Here is a 22797-nt window from a genome sequence, read left to right on the forward strand (position 1 = left end):
TCTTTATTAAAAGAAATGGTAAACAACTGTACATGGGAGAAGATATATGAGCATTGTATTTCTCCTTTCAGCAGCATCTCCTTTCACCTGGAAATAGGGTATAGATTACTGATTGCTCCGAGTAGCGATTAGTTTTTGTAATGTATACAGCATCAGTTAGCAATCCAATGAAGCAATAGGTACTTAGTATAAAGTACCTCTAAGTGAACTGATGCTGTCAAGTTTTGAGTTACCTGTAGCTCTGAGCTGAGAGAGACTTATGAATGGGCTGCTGTGGGGAGAGGAGAAGAGGAGAAAGAGATGCAATCCCTCCCCTACCTGACCGTCAGGATTCGGTTGCCAGGAGATGCAATGTTGATACAATCCTGCTGCCACCTGTTGTTTTGACTATCCCTGCTTAAATGAAGCACCCAGCAAAGGATCAGTTGTCAAAAAGCAGAGAACAGCTTGACTGATTAGTGGATTTTGCTTGGCTGTTTGTAATAATGGATTTTTAAGGAGTTCAGGTTTTCAGTCATTTTTCCGGTTCAGATTCAGAACCACTGACCAATACCACTTTATAAATCGGTCAGATTTGGTGCTGTTGATATTAGAAAGGACTTAAGTACCATTTGGTAGGTGGTTGTCTCCACAGCACTTACTTCCATCTGTGTCATCTCACGTGACAGTAATAGAGTTTAATAAATAGCTCTCTCCTCAGTGTTGAATATAAAGTTCTAGAATGAATGTGTGATTTATGCAAGATGTGTGCATTGGCATCTACCAGGAAATGCATCAGATGCCATGTCGTGGTTGTATTTGTGTTTATTTATGGATTATCTTTGTCCTTGTCTGGCATAAAAGTGAGGGACAAAATACATCACCCTTTTGCTGGCTAAAACCATAAACAAACATCTAAGATTCGAGAAGAATTACACAAGACAAAGCTTTTTAAATCCTCACGAATTTTCCATTCACAGTAAACATTCATTTTACTAGAATTTGGCCTGAATCTAATTTTCCTCTACCACAGTCCTACCCCCAAGAGCAGGGGAGGTGCCTTTTTCTGTCCTGTCACTAGAGGGTAGGAGGAATGTGCCCACACAGTCCTTGTCACCACCACATCAACCCTGTGGCTGCTTCAGTCCCTACTCCTTGAATGGCTTTCTACAAAGTAATAGCAGTTGGAAAGTGTGTATTCTCCATTGAAGAGATCACCTTTGTTTAAGAGTTGCACATAAACTGCACCTTTTGTTTTGTCCCTGTTGAGAGCTTTTTTCATCAACGGTGCTGATCTGTTATTTTAGAAATCTGCTGACATGGGGCAAAACTGTCCTGTTGATTTTTAATTAGTAGCTGTTAAAAAGAGAAGCACAGAGTGGTTGGTTGCCATTTTTGGGAAGAAGGAGGGGGAGGGGGCTGGGGAACAGTTGTAGCTCCTTCATGATAGCTATGAAAGACCAAATGTGCAAACGCAGAATGCACAATACTTTTCAGTAGAGGTTGAGTCGGACTAAAAATGGAAGCTGATAGGATTTGCTAGTTCAATCTAATTTTCATTTTCAACAGACCTGCCAATGAAACAGGTAAAGGTAACAACAATACCTTTACAATACAATAAAATACAATACCTTTACAATAACAACAATACAATAAAAGGTACATAATAAAGTGTTACAATAAAAGGTAACAACAGACCAGCAAATCAAGAGTCCATCTGTTATTACAGTTTATTTGTAAATGATATGAATCTGTAATGATTTGACCAAAAAGAGGAAAGTGTATTGTTATTTTAGAGCCTTGGAATTATTTTCCCAATTTTTTTTCTTATTCTTTCAAATTAAGGTTGATTTCATTAGATGACGAGAGCCATACCAAGGAATCGAACTATTCAGGTATTATATTTCATGTTTTCATAACTCCATAAGTGCTGTAACACTTCAGTTTTTTATTTGGTTTGGTTTATTTCCTGTATCAGCTTCACCCAGCAAATCCCTACAAATGCATAAAACCAAAGGCCAGGAGAATCTGTTAATGCCTTGCACATTACATCCCACTGCATTTCATTCAGTCATTCTCAGACAGGTCAAATAGCTTGTGTTCCAGAGCCTAATTCTTACATGGGGCGTGTTCCCTTCAAGAAGGGGATCTGCAGGTTAGTAGGTGAGACAAGGGAAGTGTGCCACTTAGCTCCCTAGTTTATTCCAGTCATTAAACTGTAGTTTGTGAAAAAGTTGATGAGTTCAGTGGAACTTCTGCCCAAAAGCCAGGCAAGATCATACTCAGCTGCTGCCAATGACCTTATGTGTTGTTATTTCCCAGTGACACAGCCAGGCTCCAATTGGAATTGCACTGAGAAAGAAAGGAGGGAATACATACTAGTGATAAAAAGGGAAATTCTGAGTACATACTAAGAAGCAAATGCTTGCAGTGTGGGTGGTGAAGTACTGTAAAAAGTGGAATCTTCATCCATGGAATTCTTCAAGATGATCTAACTTTTTATACTAAATTAATGGAGAATAATTTTAATATGTTATATTTTATCCTTCATTAAGATACTTATAAAGTACTACATGAAAGTGAAGACTACTCTCAGGTCTTTATTTCACTGAGTTAGTTGTACTGATGTCTTGAACTCATCATCTCATCTTTATTTTTGAAGTTTTTGTTTCCACTCTACAACATCCCTTTTCAAATATGAAATACATAGCTGGACAAGAGATTTCTGATTTTGTTCTCACCTGTCCTGTTTCTAGAAGGTAAAATCCCATTACTGTTTCTCTATCTAAGAAGAACATCCCATTTTACTGCAACATCAAGTCTGAAGCTCATATCTGAATTCATTATTTACCAAGACTCAGTTCCTTTTAGCCATAGCTTTCCAGGATTCATTTGTCCTTTCTGCAGCATGGCTTATGTTCCTTAGTCCTGGAGATGTAACTTACAGCTTGGTGGTATTGAAGTCTCCCAGCTCTGACTACAGAAACCAAATGAGTGGACTGACTGACCACCTCTAATAGTCTGTTAGCTGTTTGCACATTTTTTTTCTAGAGTGATTTTGTATTTACTTCCAGATGACTGCTAAAGCCATTGACTAGCAATGGATAAAACAGTAAGCCTTGCAGATCTAAACTAGAAACACTTCAGCTTTGCAATTACTCCTCCTAACAACGTGTTTTTGACATCTGTTAGTTGTCACATTCCTAATCTATTCAATATGTTCGTTATAGATGTTACACAGTGCTAACTTTTCAGCTGGAAGGCTGTGCAGTGCAAAGTCAAGTTGTTTCTAAACAAATACCTTTACTGAAAAAAGCTCATAGTTTTATTGAAGAATTAAATTAGCTGTTTTTTTTCAACTAGGTCTGCTTTCCATGAAATCAACAGTAAATTATTAGAGGAGCATTTATTATGCTCACATTCTTTTGCTGGATGCCATACTGAATGGCATTCCATTAATCTTTTGACTGGGACTAATGGTGATCTACCAGCCCTTAGTAACTTACAGTTATTTGAGTCACTCTGTTTAATTATGGTTCTTTGGGTGCTTTTTTGTAATAGAGACACAATATTAGGACTTTCCCAGTGTTTTGAAGTTTCACCCATTTTGCAATCAATTAGATCAGATGTATCTTTGACAAGATATTTTAATATATATGGGTACAAAATCTGACTTATATTTTCTTAGCAGATGTTTTCTAGAATCTCAGTTACTTATGGACTGTAAAATATTTCACCATAATATACCTTGTTCTGTCTCTTTCTTCATCACCCCTAAAAGAAACTGAAATGCTTTGAAATATTTCTAACTGGTCTTCTAAATTGTTCCATGTTCATATACCAGCAGGTCTGTGCCATTGCTGAGATTTTTTTTCTTGAATTACCCTCTGTATTCTAAAGTCATACAGATACAATGCTTCTAGTGAGGGAGCTATGTTGCTTCTTAGTTTTCCTCATCAACTACTTTTACTTCATAACTTCATTTTTTTATCATTTGCTCTGCATTTTCCCTTACTATGCTACAGATGCCTTTAAGATTGGCTCCATCATGTTTACCACTCAACTAAGGCAGGCTTTGGGCATCAGTTGTACCTTTTTCTTTACAGAATTGTGGCCATCCATATCCCACCTGTCATGAACTTCTCTTTCTGAGTTTCTTTTCCCCTCTGCCAGACAGTTTAGGGTTGAGATTTTCCCCTTTAGCTTTGTGCATTGAGCTTTTATGAAAATATCATATCTATATCGTTCATATGTTTTTATCCCTCTGTTGTCTGTATCTATATAGAATGTAATTAGGTGTGTTCATGGGTTCTTAAATGACCAGCTGATTCTTGTGCTTTGAGCACATTTCTGTCCTAGCAAAGCCTTATGAAGATAATGATACAAACAGCAAGCTGTTCTGTTTCCTTTAGCTCTGAACACACATTGAAGTTTCTCTTGGAAGGGATTGGCAATTCTCTTGAAATAGTTTGGGATTCAGTTTTTATTTCATAGTAGAGAATTCTATTTCACTTTTCCAGCCTCTTGTGTGAAGCTTCCAGCAGATGGGCCTTCCAGGTCTGGCAATACTGTGGCCAAACCCTTCCTGTGTCCTTAGAGATACAGACTTGGTTGTCTAGGAGCTAGATTTCCTCAACAGTTAATAAGGGAGAAAAGGGTATATTCAGCAGTAACTCATCCCTCATGTTTTGCTACATGTCTTAAATGGAATTAATGAGGGAGATATCTTTCTCTTCACTGATAAACAGAATCTAGATAATTGTTTTAATTTCATGTGTCATCTAAGAAACTTACTGAGAATTTAAGCCATGTTTTGTCACCTCTAATAGCCTATAACTCTCAGCTCTACATTTTACTCCCTATTGGTCTTAGTCCATTTATTTCCCTGCAGAGGAGATGCTGTTACTTATATCCTGACTTGGGGTGCCTTGGGTGAAGACTCCTCCATGTTCCCAGAGTTTCTGTCATGAGGAAGAACACATTGTAAGGAAGGCAGTTTAGAGAGTGATAAGATCCTGGTACTTTTTTGCACTCTCCTGGCCCAAGTACAAGCCTCTAAAATAAATTTCTCTGCTTCTGGAGGACTGATTGTTGCAGTTGCCTTAGTTGGGTGCACTCAGCCTGGAGAAGGTAGTGTAGCAGGCAGGGACTCAAAGGAAGATCTCCCTCAGGTTATTTATTATTCAGAAATTTGCCTCACTTTGAAATGCTTGTGCCTTGGATCTTCCATTCATTGTGACCAGGCTCATTTTAAACATGACTCATTTAAAACATGAATCCCAACAACCATTGCATGTTGATCCTGTAGTGGTGTTGTTTATAAGCATGGTCTCCTGCCAAGTGCAATTTGACATATTTATGGATCTCAGTTACAGCTGATGATGGCAAGGATGTCATCTCCACGTTACAAGGACGTTGTAACCACGAGCAGAACTCAGGTGAAGACACTTCAGAAAGCTATCTTTACATGTTTATCTACTGATTGTCAGTGTACTGCAGATCTTCCTTTGTGGCTTTTAATTTTTCTGTATTTCTTCTTTTTTTTTTTAGGTGCTATAGATGAGTTATTAGACCTGCAACCTGAAGAAAATGGTATGATATGGTTGTGTATGTCTGTGTCATCTGTTTCATTTGCTTTTCAATCATAGTAGCCAAGTATACTTTTAATTTTAGATCTTAATTTATTTCGCAGTCTGAAAGGTAGAATGAAATTATTCAGCTGCAGTATTTAAATAGTGTTAAAGTAAACTCAGCAGAAACACTATTCCTGATGTTACTGAAGTAAACCTTATTGGGGATAAAATGTTTATACCAAGATTAGGTAGACTGAACTATATCCTATTTGCCAGCTGAAGTTGGTTCCATTGTAAACCTTACCCCTCCTATAACATTTCACAAATTTTTCATTTTGGTTTTTTAGTCGTCATGCTGCAACTCTTGACAGTACGCTAGTAACCACAAGATTTTGTGTTAAAAATGTACATATCAGAAACAAATAATGTAGTCTTCTGAACACCATGTAAGAACTGGTGACTTCTTTCAGACAGAGAGTTAATTAAATCCATGGTCCTTACACTTCTGTGAGACCCCTGGCAGCTCAAGGGGATGTGCTGTTTTACCAGATAACATATGGGTTAAAATTTTATAAGTTTTCCTAAGAAGTTAGTGTTGTCTGTAATTTTTCAGTTGCTTTTTACTCATATATCTCAGAAGAATGAGTAAAAAAATCTTCAACAACCAAACTATTGTGGCAACTCAAAAAGCAAATGAAGCAAAGAAAAAAATCCCTTTGTGTGGTTTAGTCAGTCAGACTGAGAGCATTTGGGGTACTTAAAGCACTGCCTTCATGGTAGGTAAGGACATTTGCAAAACCTTGACTTTGGGTTTGCCATGGGCAGTGTCTTGCACTGGGCGGGGGGGGAAATTATCCATGTGAAGAATCACCCATGGAGGCAGGCACCAGGAAAGTTCCTCAGCTATCTGCAGAAGCAGCCCTAATCTGTGAATAGATAAGGTAACAATAACTTCTTTTCTGTGGTTAATAAAAAGATCGGTGCATGTCTGATAGTGGCATTTTTTTCTTCTGGTTTTCTTCTTACTCAGTTCCATTCCTTGTTGGGCCTTCCTAGTGGAGATACAGATAATACATACAATTATTGCTCATACAAGCTTAGCTCTGTCACTTAGAACACTTTTTTCTTTATTTAAACAGTGAAATTAATGCAAAAACTGCTGTGGGGTGTCTGCATTGGCTAAGGTTGGCTATGGCACTCTTACAATATCAGTCTTTTGCCCTAATTTTACACATTAACTAGCTTTAGGCTAATGAATATTGTACTATTTTAAGTGGAGCAGTATAGGTAGAGGCACACTTTCACATGTGTTTCAGAAGGAAGTATTCATCATGTGTTGCCAATCATGCCCTGTTGTAAATATTTTTAGTTTCTCTTCCCTTTTTTGTTTAACAGCAACAAAACGAGGTAAGTTTGCAAAGGAATTGTGAGAATTGCTACAGGCTTGTTCAAACAGAACAGAAAGAATATAGTCACATTGTTCTTTCAGTGTTTTAATGGAAGGTTTGGATTTTTTTCATGGGCATTTATAAGGTTGGGGCAGCATGTGCAGACAGAAAAAAGGATTTTGACTGAAAATGGCCAGTGAAAACAGAAACAGGAAAAGAAGTAATAGAAGATTTATGGGTAAAGTGAGAAAGTCCCTATCATTCTAGTAATCTAGCAGAGATACCACATGAGTAATATCTCGGTAAGCAAGGCTGGTTTCTAGATAACCTTTATTGCAAACAAGAGTAAAAGCTGCTGCTGCTGCTTACTCAGAGCAGCCTGAGCCGGAACACACCCTATCCTGCCCTGCCACAGCTGCACAGTCCCCACAGGAAGATCAGGAGGATTGCTGAGCCACAAAATGTGTCACTCCTCAGAGTTCTGGTGGCTTTACACCCTGCAGCAAGACCTGGCTGATCTTCACATGTAAAGCTTTATGTTGTACTTGCTGCTAAATCAAGATGGGGCTCCTGCAGTGGTTCCCCAAATGGAGCAGAGCTTGGCTCTGAGCTGTGCTGCTGCATTTGTTCCATTCAGGGCACTTGTGGTTACCTGTGGTGTTGGTGCTGTGTCGTAGCAGGTCTGCTACAAATGCTGCTCCCTTTGCATCTCCCCCTGCAAGTTCCTGAAGGGGCTTCCTGAGAGCAGCTTTGGGGTGGTGATGCCCCATGGAGCTCAGAGTTCTTAAGGGCCTTTGAAATAGCAGGTGTGTTTCCCCTATGGGAGGATTTACCCCTCTGTCTTACCTGCTGAATAACTTGGGGGAATTGGAGGTACTTGGACAATGTTAATATTCTTTGCTCTTTATCTGAAGATGGGAAAACAGCCTGAACATTCTTAAGAACAAATTGTTTTCTGTGGTATTTTAGTTATGTCTAGGGAGAACATCAGGAGAATTGAAGTGTTTCTAATGTTTCTATTTCTAATTTTTAGGCCCTGTCAGGGAGTACAGAGGTATATCAAAATGTGAGTTAGAAAGGAGTTGAATCTCACAGCTGACTTCAGTAATGAATAAAATCATTTTAATTTGTGCCGGCTTATTTGTTTCTTAGTACGTAGGTGTGTGTGCTGACGCATGAGCCTATTTTAAAACACAGTTTTGTGCCTTTTTTCCTCCTCTGACTCAACTTCAGCCATTCAATTATAAATTATTACAGCTGTTGCCAGGAAACTTCTGAGAAGGCTGTTGAGTTTCAGCAAAATGGCCTGTTGCAGACACTTGCTACTGTCAGTCTTTTATCCCAACCCAAAAGAGTTAAAAGCATTTTGTAAGTTGAATGCAAATTGGAAAGTTAAGCTGATCTACCAAAACTTTGGAAAACTGAAGTTGCTTCTGTGCCTTACCACAAGTTTGAAACAAGCATAATTAAGATAAACTGATCTGGATTTCAGGAATTTAACATTATCAGCCTTGTTAACCACCATTTTTGTCATCTGCAGATTTCCACAGTGGAGCTCCAAATGCTTCCAAACGGAGCTCCAAATGCTTCCAAGTAAAATAACACTTGGGGGTCTTTGATAGTTCTTTAACTCTCAGAATGTTTTGGGAAAGGATAATGATCCTGGTTACCAGTTTCATGTATTTTATGTAACTATGTACCATTCCTAAAATAGGAAATAATTGGTTTTGAGGAGCAATGGCTCAAGTGATCTAAGAGCTTCTTCAGTTGCAGTTCTGGTACTGGAAAAACTAGCACAGGGAATCAGAAGGAAAGTGAGCCCCAATTATTTCTCAGCAGCTTATGAGAAAAAAAATACTACAGCATTGGTCAGCAGAGAAATCTGACTCTATGTGATAGACTGACCTTTTTTATGGGGAAATACCCCAATAATTCAAGCATAGATCAGAAGATCATAAGGAAGATCTTAAGTCCCAAGGTTTTACTTTTTTTTTAGTCTATACCAATCTGGGTTTTTTTTGAGAGTTTCATATAATGTTTCAAGAAGCAACATAAAAGTAGTATTTTCAAATTATTTAAATATTAGACTTTGTAATGATTTTTGTGTGTTTAATAGATTTTTAAGCACACTTGTAGTATTATTTTCAATGAGAAGCAAGTGTTAACAGCAGTGAGGTTATCTAAGATAATGAAGGAATTATTTGTTGCATAAGGTATAAACCCAGATATCCAAGAGAATTGAGTCTAAAAAAGAAAATAAATATTCATGCAAAAATTTTCCATCTCACTTAACATACCTAGCCTAGATTGGATATGTTTTTAAAAGTTCCTTATTTACGTTGTCTAAAAATACTATTTATCTTGACTCTCTTGTTCTGAGACAGCTTCAAAGGAAAAGTTTGTGAGATCCTTGGAGCCAGAACTTGGTGATAAGGATGACATGGTATTACTAAATGAGATCCTCAACGCCTCCTCCCTGGATGAGGGGGAGTTCAGCAAAGAGTGGACAGCTGTTTTTGGGCAGGCTGCTGATCTCACCATGAACTCTTCAGCTAGAGATGGGGAGAACTCCTCATCGTCTGCAGTACCAGCACCATCGGGCTACTTACCCTCACAGCTGCTAGACCAAAACATGAATGACTTGCAGTCATCCTTACATGGTGAGAGCTCATCTTGTTCTGTCAGTATGTTGGGGCTGGGGCTTAGAGTATGGTTTTCTGGTATGTAGAAGTGTGATGAAAGTTTATATTGTGCTGTGGCTGCATAAATTGTACCTGAAATTAAAGCAGAGTATGGCCTAGAGAAAAAAATACATGAGTAACTTACTTGTTTTTCTAGCCCTTCTCATTCAGTGTTCGAAGTACCCAAAACCTAAAGTCAAGATTACTGTCATGAATGTTTTAATTTAATTTTTTGAAATGTTCTTTGAGATCTTTAGAACCTTGAGATATTTTTTTATTCCTGAAACAGAAAATATGCTTGAGTGGATTTTTCTGATTTAATCACAACTGCTGTCTCTGTTAAGGGGCCGAGGAACCAAAAATGATTGCTGTATTTTGTCTGGGGATACTGTTTTTAAACCATGTAGTGAAAATCAGTTGCATTCTTTTTTTTTTTTCCAAGCATCCTATACTTTGGATGTAGGGATACGGGTCAGGTAGAATGAGTTGTCTCATCCTGTCAACCATACAGGTGGATTTCTCTTGCAAGCTGGTTACTGATGCAACTCTCCCTCCCTCCTCTTTCTTCTGTGCTGCTAATTCTCTTGGCTTTTCCAAGCTACTGCTGGGGAAAAGAAAAGAGGGGAACTAGGGCAGAGCTTTCCTGCTGCTGCTTTGGCCTTGAGGAAGGAAGAGAGGGAGGAAGGCAGGCTGATAAACAGCCAACAGCACCCACCTTTGTGCTCCTTGCAGTCTGGCTGGGTCTTCTGCAGGGCTTTGCAAGCTGGAGGGGACCTTGGCTTTTTGGGCCCTGTCCCAAGTCATTTAAATCTCACTTGGGGAAGAGCAATATAGGAAACAGTAGCAGGCTGATCCTATCCTGGAGACTATTTCTTGGAACCCATGCAACTGGAAGAGTCATACATGAGGTACAATGACCTGTGACATTTTGGGAGGAATAAAAAAGTCGGATTTATTTTATAATTAATACAGTTACTACCAGCACCCCTAAAGCAAGATACCTTGGTTCATTGGCTTCATCACTTAGATGAAAAATGGGAGAATGACATTTCTAATGATGCACAGGTTTAGATGAAGCTTTATAAGGTGCATGGTTTTTAAGCAAGTTTCTAAAAATAGCAACAGAAATATTATGATTGATTTTTTTTCCGCAGCTTTACATGTTTCCAAATATATTTTAAATTTCAGTTCAATTTCCATTTTTAAATGTAAATGTGTTTTTAAAGGAAAAGTATTTTTTAGGTATAAATAGCAAGCAAAGTTGTGCGTCCTTTCTGATGTGAGTGTTAGCTTTCATTTGCACTGGCATTGGGTGCAGTGTTAGAGACTTCAAAATCAGAATTCAGTAATGTTGCATTCAAGGAATAGTAAAAATGGAAAATCCATTTTAGTCAACATGGTATTCCAAAATCTTTTTGAGTAAACAAAATAATAAAGCGTAAAATATGTGGATGTTTTCAAATGGGTTTCCAAGGTTTTGGCAGAAGATTGTGGTAATTTATGTACCAGCACTTGAAAAGTCAGGGTTAATCAGCTGAGTGATTGTATCTGAAAATAATCTTTCTAAATGTTTTGTTTCTTGTTTTAGCTTTCTAAATATTTCCAAGATTTTGTTTCCTATTTTTTAACAGAAGGTGAAATTTGGTCCATTTTATATCTTGTAAAAACTCAGCTTTAATCTTAAACTACATTTCATTTCACTTCACAACTATTCTTTCAGAATTTGACCTTATCATTAAACATGGAAAGAGAGATTTCTTTTTTTAAATACTAACTGGAGTATAAGTATATACAGACATACAAGTTGGAAATATTAGAATTTATGAATTATATTTTTACTGAGGACTCGTGATACATCTCCTGCATTTATTTCCCTAACTGGTAGGATTGCTTAATAATTATTCAGTGTGAGGTGCTACACTGGAGCCTCAATGTTGCATACTTCCTGTGTGAATTTGGCCTTAAGACCATAAAGATTCTTAAAACTCACATGCTTAACTTTAAGCACATTAACTTTTCTATTAACTTCAGTGGGATTACTTACTTATTTTACATTAAGCGCGCTCATAAATCTTTGGGGCTTTGTTTTCTCTCTGCCTCAGATCTTAATCTGTAAAACAGGCACAATGCTATGCAGGTTATAAACTGTTAGGGTCAGGAATTCCCAGCTCAGAGTTTTCTCTGGCTGTATTTATAGGCAGGATCCAGCACAATGGGACTCTGAATTGCTATGGGGCTACCAGGTGCTGGTTTAAAATACATATAAATGTGTGTGTGTGTATGTGTGTGTGTATATAATAGAAACAAAGCATGCTCCCAATATATCTTTTAGATTCTCCTTCGGATACAGCTCTGTAGTTCAGTTGCTTTTCTCCTTTTTCAGAGGGAGCATTGGCTTTCTCTTTTCATGATGTTTATGGCCTCACTTACTTACTCATTTGTACCATTAAGGGCCCCTCTTTATCTTCCCTACGTGTGCATGTATTCTAGTTCATAAGAAAATGCACAGCTCACTATTTCCTTTTCTAAATTTAATCATTGCAATGTTGGTGAAGATGCTTGCTGAACACCAAGCTGTTTGGCTTCCTTGCTGTCTTGGTAATAACTTTTTGTCTGGTCACGTAACAAATCCATCCTGTGAACAGGCAAACCAAAACAGGCTTAGGGCCAACAACTGCTTTCAAACTGATAGGCTGTGGTTTGGCTTTGAAAGGCAGAGTTGTTCTCTGTAGCTCACCGAAAATTTAATTCATTAAAGTATTTCATACAAATTCTGCATCAGTCTTTCCCAGTACCTTCATAAATCAGTAATCTCATTATGAAAGCATCACATATTTTCTGGAGTGTATTTGGTTGGATTTTTTGTTGCTAGTGTTAGGTGGTTCTTGTTTTCTAAGTGAGCTACCTGCATTTCATTAAATGGCAGTCAGGCCACAGCATCTCTCATGGATGTGCTGCCTACCAGGCCTTGGTCCAGGGACTCAAAAAGAGGGAGGGCTCCAAAGGAGTTCAAGTGTTTTGCTCCCTGACCTGCGAAGCACACCAGTATACAGGAACATCAGTGAGGTCGATGGGAGCCAGTTCCTGATTTTTCTGAAGTCACTGGGACTTGCACAGAAAGTTTCTGGCAGAGCTCCCATTCATTTCCCATATCAGATTAGGATTTGGCCCTCTTTGTTTAAGCAGCTGAATTTACCTGTTGTCATTCATTGCCATATCAAACACTTTCTCACAATGCATCTCCAAGCAGACAAAAGCCTTGCAGTCTACTGTAGTTGTGTATAATGTCCTCTGCCATTTTTGTTTGTAACACAAGCAGAGAAAGTGCCTGGAAAAGTATGTCATTCTGCAGGGGTGATGCCATGCTTTCCATTATAATCATTCAGATTTGCTAATTTGAAGGACTAAACTCTTAAGACCTCACTTTCAGAGGGCAGAAGCTGGCTCACAAGCCTTTATCACCTTTGTCTAGAGCAAATACATGTGAGCACTCTGCATCCAGATTTTGAAGTAGTTTTTGGTTAGTTTCCTTAGAGATAGATACAGAGGATGTTTGTGGGTTTAAATTTCTTTCTTAATTCATGTGATTTTACAGAAAAACTTATCTTGCCTCTTTTTATAACATAGCTTGGACTTCAGACCTTTTATAGGCAAGGTAAGATCAGAAAGTGATGAGAATAATCTACTGAGAGAGAAAGGGTTGATGCGACTGATGTGGTTGTTGCATTACCTGTCAGGATGCTGGGTGCCAATATCTGACAGGGCTCCCAAAAGAGCAGAAACTAAGGGGAGGAAGGAGAAAAAGAGTAAAAAAGGATGTGAAAGCAGGCACTTGTAGAAAAAAAAGAGACTGAATAAGGAAATGGTAGCTGGGTGCATAGATGAGCATCCTGTTTGTGATACTTCCAAATTAGATGGATAATTGACCAGGCCAAACTTAAAGGATAAATTGATTAAATTAGAAATACTATCTCCAGTCCTCTAAATGCAATAAAGCGCATGAATTTAAATATCTTAAGTAAGGGACAAAAATACTGGGTTTTTTCTAATATTTTTCTGCAGTATACTACCCCTAGTTCATTTTGCCAGCCTGTTCATCTGGCCTTATTAACTTATTTATTATTACTCTTTTGTGGATATGGAATATGCATGTAAGAACAAAAAAACTATTTCACTTTTTCCTGCATAATTGCTGTCTTCTTGCTGAGAATCTCCTTTCAAATAAAGATAAAAATAAATAGTCTATTAAAATGTAGTTTTAAATTAACTTGAAGTAATTAATCTTGAATTTAATTCTTCAGTGTTTTGCAATGAATTATCTTTTTTTCCAGAATTAACTAAAAAATTTAGGGTCTCTAAATAAGGTTTTGTCTGGAACAATGGATGAAATGAAAGTCTTTGGAATTAGAAAAAAATGTTTATTATTTGTGATGGTATTTCTATCCAAATGTAATTGCTTCTTTTCCCTACAGTTGTGTTTGACTCGATTACTGAACTGGCTTTTCTGTAAATGAATATTAACTGTGATTTGATAAGAGAAACAAAAATATTTTCTAGCCAGGTGAAAGGTTTGAAAAGAGTATAGTTGCCTTAAGCTGAAGATGGCAAAAGTGATCTAGAGGTGGTGAAAGTGATCTAGAGATACTCTCTTGTAAAGGGTGTTGCTCCTGTGCAGGTCTCGCTGCTGACTTTGTGTGCACAAGGACAGATACAAATGGCCATAAATGAGTACTCTGCTCCTCTGTCTAATGCTGCCAGACACTGGGGGGTTGGAGCTAACAAAGTAACTCCTCATGCTAATGCTGCTCTATTACTGAATTGTAGGATGGGCAGCCAGCAGTGGGAGCCCACCATCAATACCACAGCCAGCACAGAAACCACACAGCCTGAATGTGAGTGATGACAAGACGCCTGTGAAAGGTGATACTTGGCTTTTCCTTTATAGCTCTTGTATCTTGTGTAGTGTCTCATGTCTTCCCAGTTACTGTGGTAACAAAACTTATTTTTGTAGTAGCTACAGCTCAATCTTGTGCTCCCTGATTACTCTGTTTCACCTTGATTAGGTGTATGATATGTGTGTATATGTGTATTTTTGGTAGGCTTAGTGCTAATCACATGTCAGAAGAGTAATTTACTATATAACAAAGAAATTGCAGCTACAGTTTCTTTTACCTACTTTAATTTAGACTCACACAGAATAGCATCTGCATGCACTTGGAGCTAAACAATGTTTTTAAGCTCTAAGATTTAGCATTGTGGCTAAAATACAGGCTGCTGATAAGGCAGAAGAGCCCTAATTGCAAATTTTTTTGATAAACATACATGATATCAGTAATCATCTGTTGTAAAACTTAATTCAGTTGTTGCAACTGAGCCAAGAGTGCATAGTCCTGCCATCTACTGAGACAATGGCCTGCTGATTTTTGACTAGGATTTCCTGCAGAAGTGAACCAGAATTACTCTGAATTCTGTTGCCAGTTTGTAGCCAATTCTGTGCATTCACATTTGATGATACAGAAGAAAGGGGTGATATGTATTCCTTCCCCTGAGATTTTTCAGCTCAGCAGAAAAAAAACAAAAAAGAGGATTGAGGTGTTTTGGAAACTGTTTTGGAAATCAGTGTGGTTATGCAGCCACAGGACTGGCACCAGCAAAAGGAATGGCCTTCAGCTATTTGGAAATCTGTGGTTCTCAAAGTGGCAGATACCAAGAGGAGTGTCATGCCAGGCAGAGCCTATTTTGTCTGTAAATTCTTTGTGTTGCAAAGAAAGCTTTCATGTGCCATTATCTCTCTGAGAGATGAGCATATCTTATTTCACTATCAGTATAATACATGTTGGGCATAGGGCCACAAAAGAAAGCAAGTGGAGATGTACCTTCTTCATAGCAGCCAAAGTTGTTACTGCTTTAACCTGAACATCTGCCCAGTTGAATAAAAGCAGGCAGATGACCTCTGTGAAATACATATGTCACTGTGGACACAGAGGTGCAATAGTCCAGCTGCTATTGGATATATTCCCTATTCACATTTTTTCTATGTCCATCAGAATTAAACTAGAAGCTGTACTGGGGACTGCCTATCAAATATAACCCCTCTCTTTCTCTCTCCAGCCAGTGCCTTCCCATTAAAACTTCATTCCAGATGAGTAATGACATTGTTGGTTGCATACAGGGGAGACAGAACAGTCACATGGATTGGATTTAGGCAAAGGAATTTAGTCCTCTAAGAGAGCTTGAAAGTAAAATTTGCCTTCACTTTCCTTTTGCTTGTTTGCAGGCATGCAGAGGCACACTCAAATACCTTTCATGAAACAAGCTAGACAGAGTGAGATTGTTTCTATTTCTAGTTAAAGCGTTCCTGTACTTATCGTGGCAGGAGCCTTATAAAATACATAGCAGACATGTAAAACACTCATTCTTACTAAAGTTCTATATTCTGACAAAGATAGTGTTTTAAAATGCAATCACTCATTCTGATTTTCTTGTCAGAAGTTCCCTTGGTAATAAATTAAACAATAGCACGGTATTTGTTTGACCTCCGTCAGTTTTGTTTTAAAATGGCTGACAAGTCCATGCATTTCTTTTTTCTTTTTTTTTTTCTTTTTCTTTCCAGAATCTACGAAGAATCCTAAAGACTTGACAGCTTGGTTCAGTCTCTTTGCTGACCTTGACCCGTTATCCAATCCTGATGCTGTTGGGAAAACTGATAAAGAACATGAATTGCTTAATGCATGAGTCAGCTGCCTCTGGTAACTCACATTCTTCCCTTCATCAACACTATTTTGGAGTTTAAAAAAACTAAATGAAAATTAGTATGCTGTTGTGAAACTATAAAGTATGTGCCATGATAATAAAACTAAAGGGAATTAATCCCCTTTTCTATAGGTACAGTTATTTGCTCTTGTTTTGTATAAAGAGTTCGCATTTATTTTCTATGTGGACTTACGAAAATGAGGTTAAGAATTAGGGCAGATTTCTTGCCAAATTAGATTGTCTGCTGAAACACTGTCTTTGCCTGGGGTGATGTGGAGCTAACACCGAAGTGAAATACAAATTGCAAACCTATTTTTTTATAATGTTTCTTGAGTAAATTTAAAAAAAAATCATGTAACTGAAGAGGCTGCATGAGTCAAACATCTATCATGTATATAATATATCTATTACTGCTATGTTAAGATGTCAACAAATTTGTTTTGTTAGTACTCACAGTTGAAAAACCTGTGCTGGAGCTAAATATTGAAGAAGTAAATTTGGGTCTGTGCAGCCATCGAAATTGTGCCCTTTCCAATCTAACTTATTTGACAAACTGCACTACATAAACATAAAGAGAAGTCATGCCCAGGAGGCTTCTTTTTCTGAGTTTTTTCTCCATTGCACCAACAGAATTCGCACTTGTTTGCAGAAGTTTCTTGGAACAGATGCTTTGCCATGCCTTCAATCCATTTCTGTTTCTGTTCTGAGAAGTTTTCATCCAGTTTATTTCTGAAGCATGTGTTACTTTAAGCTTGTTGTGACATTAACTCTTTAATAAAATGATTTTGACAAAAATCACAACTTTATTCCCACTAGAGTGCTAGTGTGCTGTTGAATTGATACGTAACAAGCATCTGAAGATAAAAGATGACCAGTTTGTAGACAGTACTGAACCCTTTGTTTCTGAATAGTAATCCAGAAGTAAGGACAGTGAGAAAATTTGAACTCAATGTGGTGTCCCTTTGCTTCCTGGCAAAAGAAGGGGAAAAGGCTCATAGAATCATAAAGGTTGGAAATGGCCTCCAAGACTACTGAGTGCAACCTTGGAACAAACAGTTCCCCTGCCAACTAAACCACAGCACTCAGTGCTATGTCTGGTTGTGTTTTGAACATTTCCAGTCACTCCACCACCTTCCTGGGCAGCCCATTCCAATGCATGACCCTCCCCCCCCCCACCCTGCTTCAGTGGAGAAATCCTTCCATATGTCCAACCTGGACATCCCCTGGAGCACCCTGAGGATGTGTCACTAGCCAGTAAAGATCACAAGCTCTGTGTACTGTACAGGACCTGCTTTACAATTTATTATATTCAGCCTTTTTTAATTTGCTTGATTTTCCCTTTACGTTGGTGAAGCATTTTCACAACCTATACACCCAGTTAATCCCTTTTTCATGGTCTAATAGGTAACTAAGTACCTGAAAATAACTATATAAATGTACAAGTTCACTGAATTGGCCAGCTTCTTCTTGAGTGCAGTAGAACATTGTTGGATGTGTGCACTGAGCAGCAGTAACGTGGTTTTGGTGCCTCCTATCTAAAAAGCCACATGCTAGCAGTGGATGTGAGGTTGGAGTGACCAGACTTCATCAGGCTCAACCCTCAGCAAGCTTTAAACATCCCTGTTCAAACTACCATGTTCATCATCCCATCCCATCACCTGCAAGTGTCTACTACTTCAGTTGTTGCCAGAGAAGTTCTTCAGATGCTTAGGGGAGTGGATTTTCATGTCTAATGGGTAAAGATGGTCCGATCTTCTCTTTGCACGGTCCCCAGCCCAGCTGGGGCCCTGAGGCATGTAGGACCTGGAATCTGATGTCAGAGCTGCACTCCTTCTAAAGGTAAAACTTGGTTCCCTCCATCATATTTGCTGCTCTTTGGTACTGGCAGCTCCTTGCTCACTGAGCTGCCCTTTCTGCACTCTGTGACTTTCTTGAGCACTAAGAGGGGGCTGAATTCACAACTTTGGGCTGCACTTCTGGCAGTAAATGAGACATCTGCAAAGGGGATTAACTGGGAAATACCTAAGGTTTACACCGGGGTGCACTTACACTTAGGAGTGCTAGTTTGTACTCGTAACAGAGACTGCTTGCCTGAAATCCTCTCCATCCCAAACTGTAATTATCTGCAGTGCCAAAAATGTTAGTGTCAGGAGCTCGAGGGAGAGCCAGGCTGCTCTTCAGCCCAGCTGGGTTACCACAAAATCATTAAGCAGATTCTTGCAACTTTAAGCAAGTCTGTGGTTGCTAAATTTGCTGTGGATTACATTTGTCTGGATAGTTTCTAAAACACTTGTGGACAATCCACTCCAGCATGTTTTAGTAGCTGAAGCAGTTAGGTGTAGAGCAGAGAGGAGGCTGTATTGAGTTCAAAACAGCCAATTAACTGTTCTTAAAGGCTCAAAAAATGTTTGATCTGTAGATCACAGATTCTAGACTTCCAGGATTAAAAAAAAACATGCCAAAACAATCAAAACAAGGCACAAAAAACCAAACTAGTGTCTTGACTGAGACAATTAAGAGTATTACAGAGGTTCAGGTAATGATGTTCTAAATCCTTATTCTGTTTTTAGGTAGGAAAGCATAAGAGTCATCTTCCCTTTCACACAAGGCAAACCACAGGTGCAGGGTTTTTTCTTTCCCCTCCTCCTCACACCAACTGCACTACCAGGTAGTTCGTATTAAGCATTGATTTCTTGTAATATGTAATTTTTGAAATTACTTAAGCTTTGAATCATTTGCAATGCCATTTTTTTCACACTTTCAAATGAAAAAAAAGAAAAAAACAAAAAAGCCAGAGGTATTTAAAATATAATTGATTTTGCTTAAAGAAAAGCAATTGAAATCCCTGTGTACAATGCATTATCATCATAAAGATTTAGTGAAGTTGAAAAACAGAGCAGAAAGCTACAAATCCTGCAAATAGACATTGTTAATGCAAAGTACAGAGCTACAAACAACCCTTCCCTACTAATAAAGAAGCGTCTGGCATGTGCTTGTCAGCAGCCTGGGCTGTGGAGTGACTCCCAGGCCACTGAGGGGACTGTGCTGTGCTTTCAGGCTTGGGACAGCAGGGCAGTTCATCATCCTGGTAAAATTACAGATGGATTTTCTACGCACATAATGTTCATCTTGATTTAATATGCTTCATTCTAGTTGCATATTCTGATTCAGTAGTGGATTGTTTTAAAATAAAAACAGCTGCAGAACCCCTATGGCAGATGAAAACAGTGGCAATTGATTAACTGTCCTTTTTGTGAAGTTTATTAAATTTGATGTAATGGATTCTGATGATTAAAGTTTTCTACAAATCTCAGAGCAGCTGCTTGAGAAGAATTGGACTGTGAGCCTTGGCAATTGAACAGCTCATAGAGAAAACTAACGACTAACTTTTTAAAGTAACTTTTCTGGCCTTTTGAAATGACCATGATTTATTTCAACAGGGTAGAATAGGACTTGCCTTGTTCCTTTCTGCTGTTTCCATATCCAACATTGCATGGGCATGACACTAATGTACTTTGAAGCAGGACCACTTGGCCACAAGCAGCCTCCTGCCTTCCCCAGGCATCCTTTTAAATTCCTTTCAAACATTAGGGGCTGCACATGCCAGGAAAAAGTGGGACCACCTGAGCAACAAGGTGACCATCAAGCAGCTTTGCTCCAAGTGGGAATACAGGAAATGTCATGGCCTACAAGCCCTGAGAGCATCTGACCCTGGAAGGGCTCAGCAGAGTAGGAGGCTGGTGTGAGGACACAGTACCCAGGTGCTGGCATCATGCTGCCTTTTCCTGGGGCCTCTGTAAACTGCTGTCTGCATCCTTCCAACCACATCCCGCTGTGTGTTCCAGGGGAGACTGGATGAGCAGGAGTGAAGGAGTAAATGGTGGGTGTACTGTCTAGTTCTGGTGTTGAGGGTGTGTGGAGTGAAATAGCCCCAGAACACAGGAAGGGCAACTGGGAGATCCTGTCTTCTCTCAGTGCAGTTCCAAAGTTGCTCAGATGTCAGAGCAGCAGCAAGAATGGACATGGTACAGCTGCAGCTGCCAGTATTGGGTCCCTCCTCACTTCTTCAAGCTTCCTTCCAAGCACTTACTGCAAATCCCCCTCTAGTTAGCCTACTTTTACAACTTCTGCTCCTTTTATCTTATTTTTAAACAAGCTACCATATGGGGGAGGCAGGAAGCAGAGCAACCACCAGCCTTTGCCTCAGCTGAGCAGCAGAAACGCTGAGATGATCTAGCACCTCGGTGGCCAACCAAGCACAACGGAGCTGCTGGGGCTGCCATCCTCCCTCTGCTGTGCTCAGCCCAGCACAGTGCACACACATGGAGTGCACAGGCACAGAGTGCACAGGCACAGGTTTGTTCAGCGGACAGCAAACAAGGGCACTGTGGCCAAACAGGCCCTGCAGGTCCAGCCAGTCTGGCCTTGGGTACCCAGCCAGCCTCCAGAGCAGTACCTGGCCATTCATTAACAGTGCTCTCCCAAGCATAAAATTGGCTTTTCCCCTTACTAATTACAAAGGGCTAAAGTATGGCTCTCCCTTCAAGTCAGACAAGGTGCTTGCCAGCACAGGAGCTCTCCCTGCCGGAGTGGGTCCAGAGGAGTGCCACAAAACCAGTCAGCAGGGCTGGAGCAGCTGTCCTGTGAAGAAAGGCTGAGAGAGCTGGGTTTGTTCAGCCTGGGATGCAGAAGTCTCTGGGGGGAGACTTTACTGTGGGGCTTTCTTTTCAGTATATACAGATTGTAAGAAAGACTGAGACAGATGCTACTGGGGCCTAAGGACAAGAGGCAGGTTTTTAGCTGAGAGTGTAGGGTTTAGATTGCACATAACAAATGTTTTGTGGTGAGACATTGGTACTGTTTGGCCAGGAAAGTGACAGATGCCCCAGCTCTGGAAATGTTCAAGGTCTGGTTCAATGGGACTATGAAGAACCTCATCTCATAAAAAAATGTCCATGGCAGAGGGGTTGAACTAGAAGACCTTTAGAGGTCCCTGCCAATCCAAATCATTCTGTGAGCCCGTGACCAAGCGAGGAGGTCACTGTTTGCCAGAGAGCAGTGTTCAGCTCCCAGCAGCTGTATCAACTTCCAACTCTGTTCTACCATAGCAAAAGCTTGATGGGCCCAGCCTTGTAATTAATCCATAGTGGGTTTGAAGTTTCAGCTGCTTGCAAAAAATTACAAAATTTAAATTAAGAGAAGCATGCTGTAGCTTGGAGGTAGAAGCGTGTCTGACACTACCTGACAGCTATTTACACTGGTTGCTGTTGAAATCCTTTTTGGGATAGGGAATACCCAAAAATATGAGGAAAAAAGTAGATAAGCAATTTCAGAAGAGACAGCAGACCTACCTAAGCTGTTAAAGAAGTTACAGCCAGTTGTCTCTTTAAAGTAAAATCTTTCATCTGTCCCAGAAGCTTACTTTGCAGTCTGCTTCTTTTATTTTGGACTTCCACAGCTATAATGGCAGTAGGAAAGGCCCGAGGACAGGTGTTGGAAGCCATATGCCTTCTTCATCAATAGCCTGGAGCAAGGTAAAAACAACTTTAAAAGTTCTACACAATTAAATCATCCGACCCTGTCTCCATCTAGGTGGGTGGATAACAGCTGGCTGCAGGAGACAAGCATGCTGAATGCAACAGGAGCAGGATGTGACAAGGAAAAAGCCCAAACTCCTGTTCTTCCAAGCACAATCCTCAGAATAAATCCTTGACACATAAAATACAGGAATTGAAATCAGGAGCCACTTTGCTGTTACAGCTGCTATTTTTCTGGACTGTTCTGGCAGTCTGTGTGGTGCTCCCATGACCATCTCTGCCTTGAACTTGAGCACCAGAGCTTTGGAACACCAAAGCCTGACAGCAGAGAGCAGCTCTCACTGAGTTTGATTTTCAGGAAGATTTTTAGAAGACAGCACAAAATATGAGACAAGCCCCATTGGGGACTTTTGTGATCTGTGGTTCAGTTGGGTCTTGGGCTGATCCAGCCTTTTCTGCAAGGTTTTCCCTGGATTTGGAGTCAGCAGCCATGGTTGCAAGAGCCCAAGGCACAGGAGCAATTCAAGGCTCTTTCCCCAAGAGCCAGTCTGTGCTCTGGAAGTCACAGAAGCCTGCCCAGGGCCCAGGGCTGTGAGCGTCCCAAACCCATCTAAACGTGGGCCATCACTGTCCTAGCAGCTCATCTCCAGCTGGAAAAGAGCCAGCAATGGCACTGATCTGGCTGAAAACTTGTTCCCCTCCCCCCCCCCCCGCCCCCCAAAAAAATGAATTTAAGCATCAGAGGGCACTGAGGGGTGTGAGGCTGCACAGTGAGGAGATACCAGCAGCACTAAGCCCTCAGGCAAGATCTGTGGTCACCTCTACTTGTCACCAAACCGCAGCCAAGCTCACATGCAAGATGCTCACAGCTGTTGCTGCTCTTCAT

General features: G+C 39.8%; 1 protein-coding gene across 3 annotated transcripts in view; it reads left to right on the top strand.

Moving 5' to 3' along the window:
* The window catches only part of ICA1 (islet cell autoantigen 1), a 56791-nt gene extending 39605 nt beyond the window's left edge, over positions 1-17186 (top strand). The window contains exons 10-16 of one of the 3 annotated variants that reach the window (XM_031066753.1): positions 1825-1874; positions 5349-5417; positions 5530-5571; positions 9325-9600; positions 14446-14541; positions 16235-16370; positions 17005-17186. In XM_031066753.1, the coding sequence (XP_030922613.1) occupies positions 1825-1874; positions 5349-5417; positions 5530-5571; positions 9325-9600; positions 14446-14541; positions 16235-16356 (655 nt within the window). In that variant the 3' untranslated portion in view covers positions 16357-16370; positions 17005-17186. Of the gene's footprint in view, positions 1-1824; positions 1875-5348; positions 5418-5529; positions 5572-9324; positions 9601-14445; positions 14542-16234 lie in introns of all 3 variants that reach the window. The other 2 variants (XM_031066752.1, XM_005418561.2) reach the window with 2 other exon arrangements.
* The last annotated feature ends 5611 nt before the right edge of the window (positions 17187-22797 follow it).

This window comes from Geospiza fortis, unplaced genomic scaffold, assembly GCF_000277835.1.
Source record: "Geospiza fortis unplaced genomic scaffold, GeoFor_1.0 scaffold138, whole genome shotgun sequence".
Classification (NCBI taxonomy): domain Eukaryota; kingdom Metazoa; phylum Chordata; class Aves; order Passeriformes; family Thraupidae; genus Geospiza; species Geospiza fortis.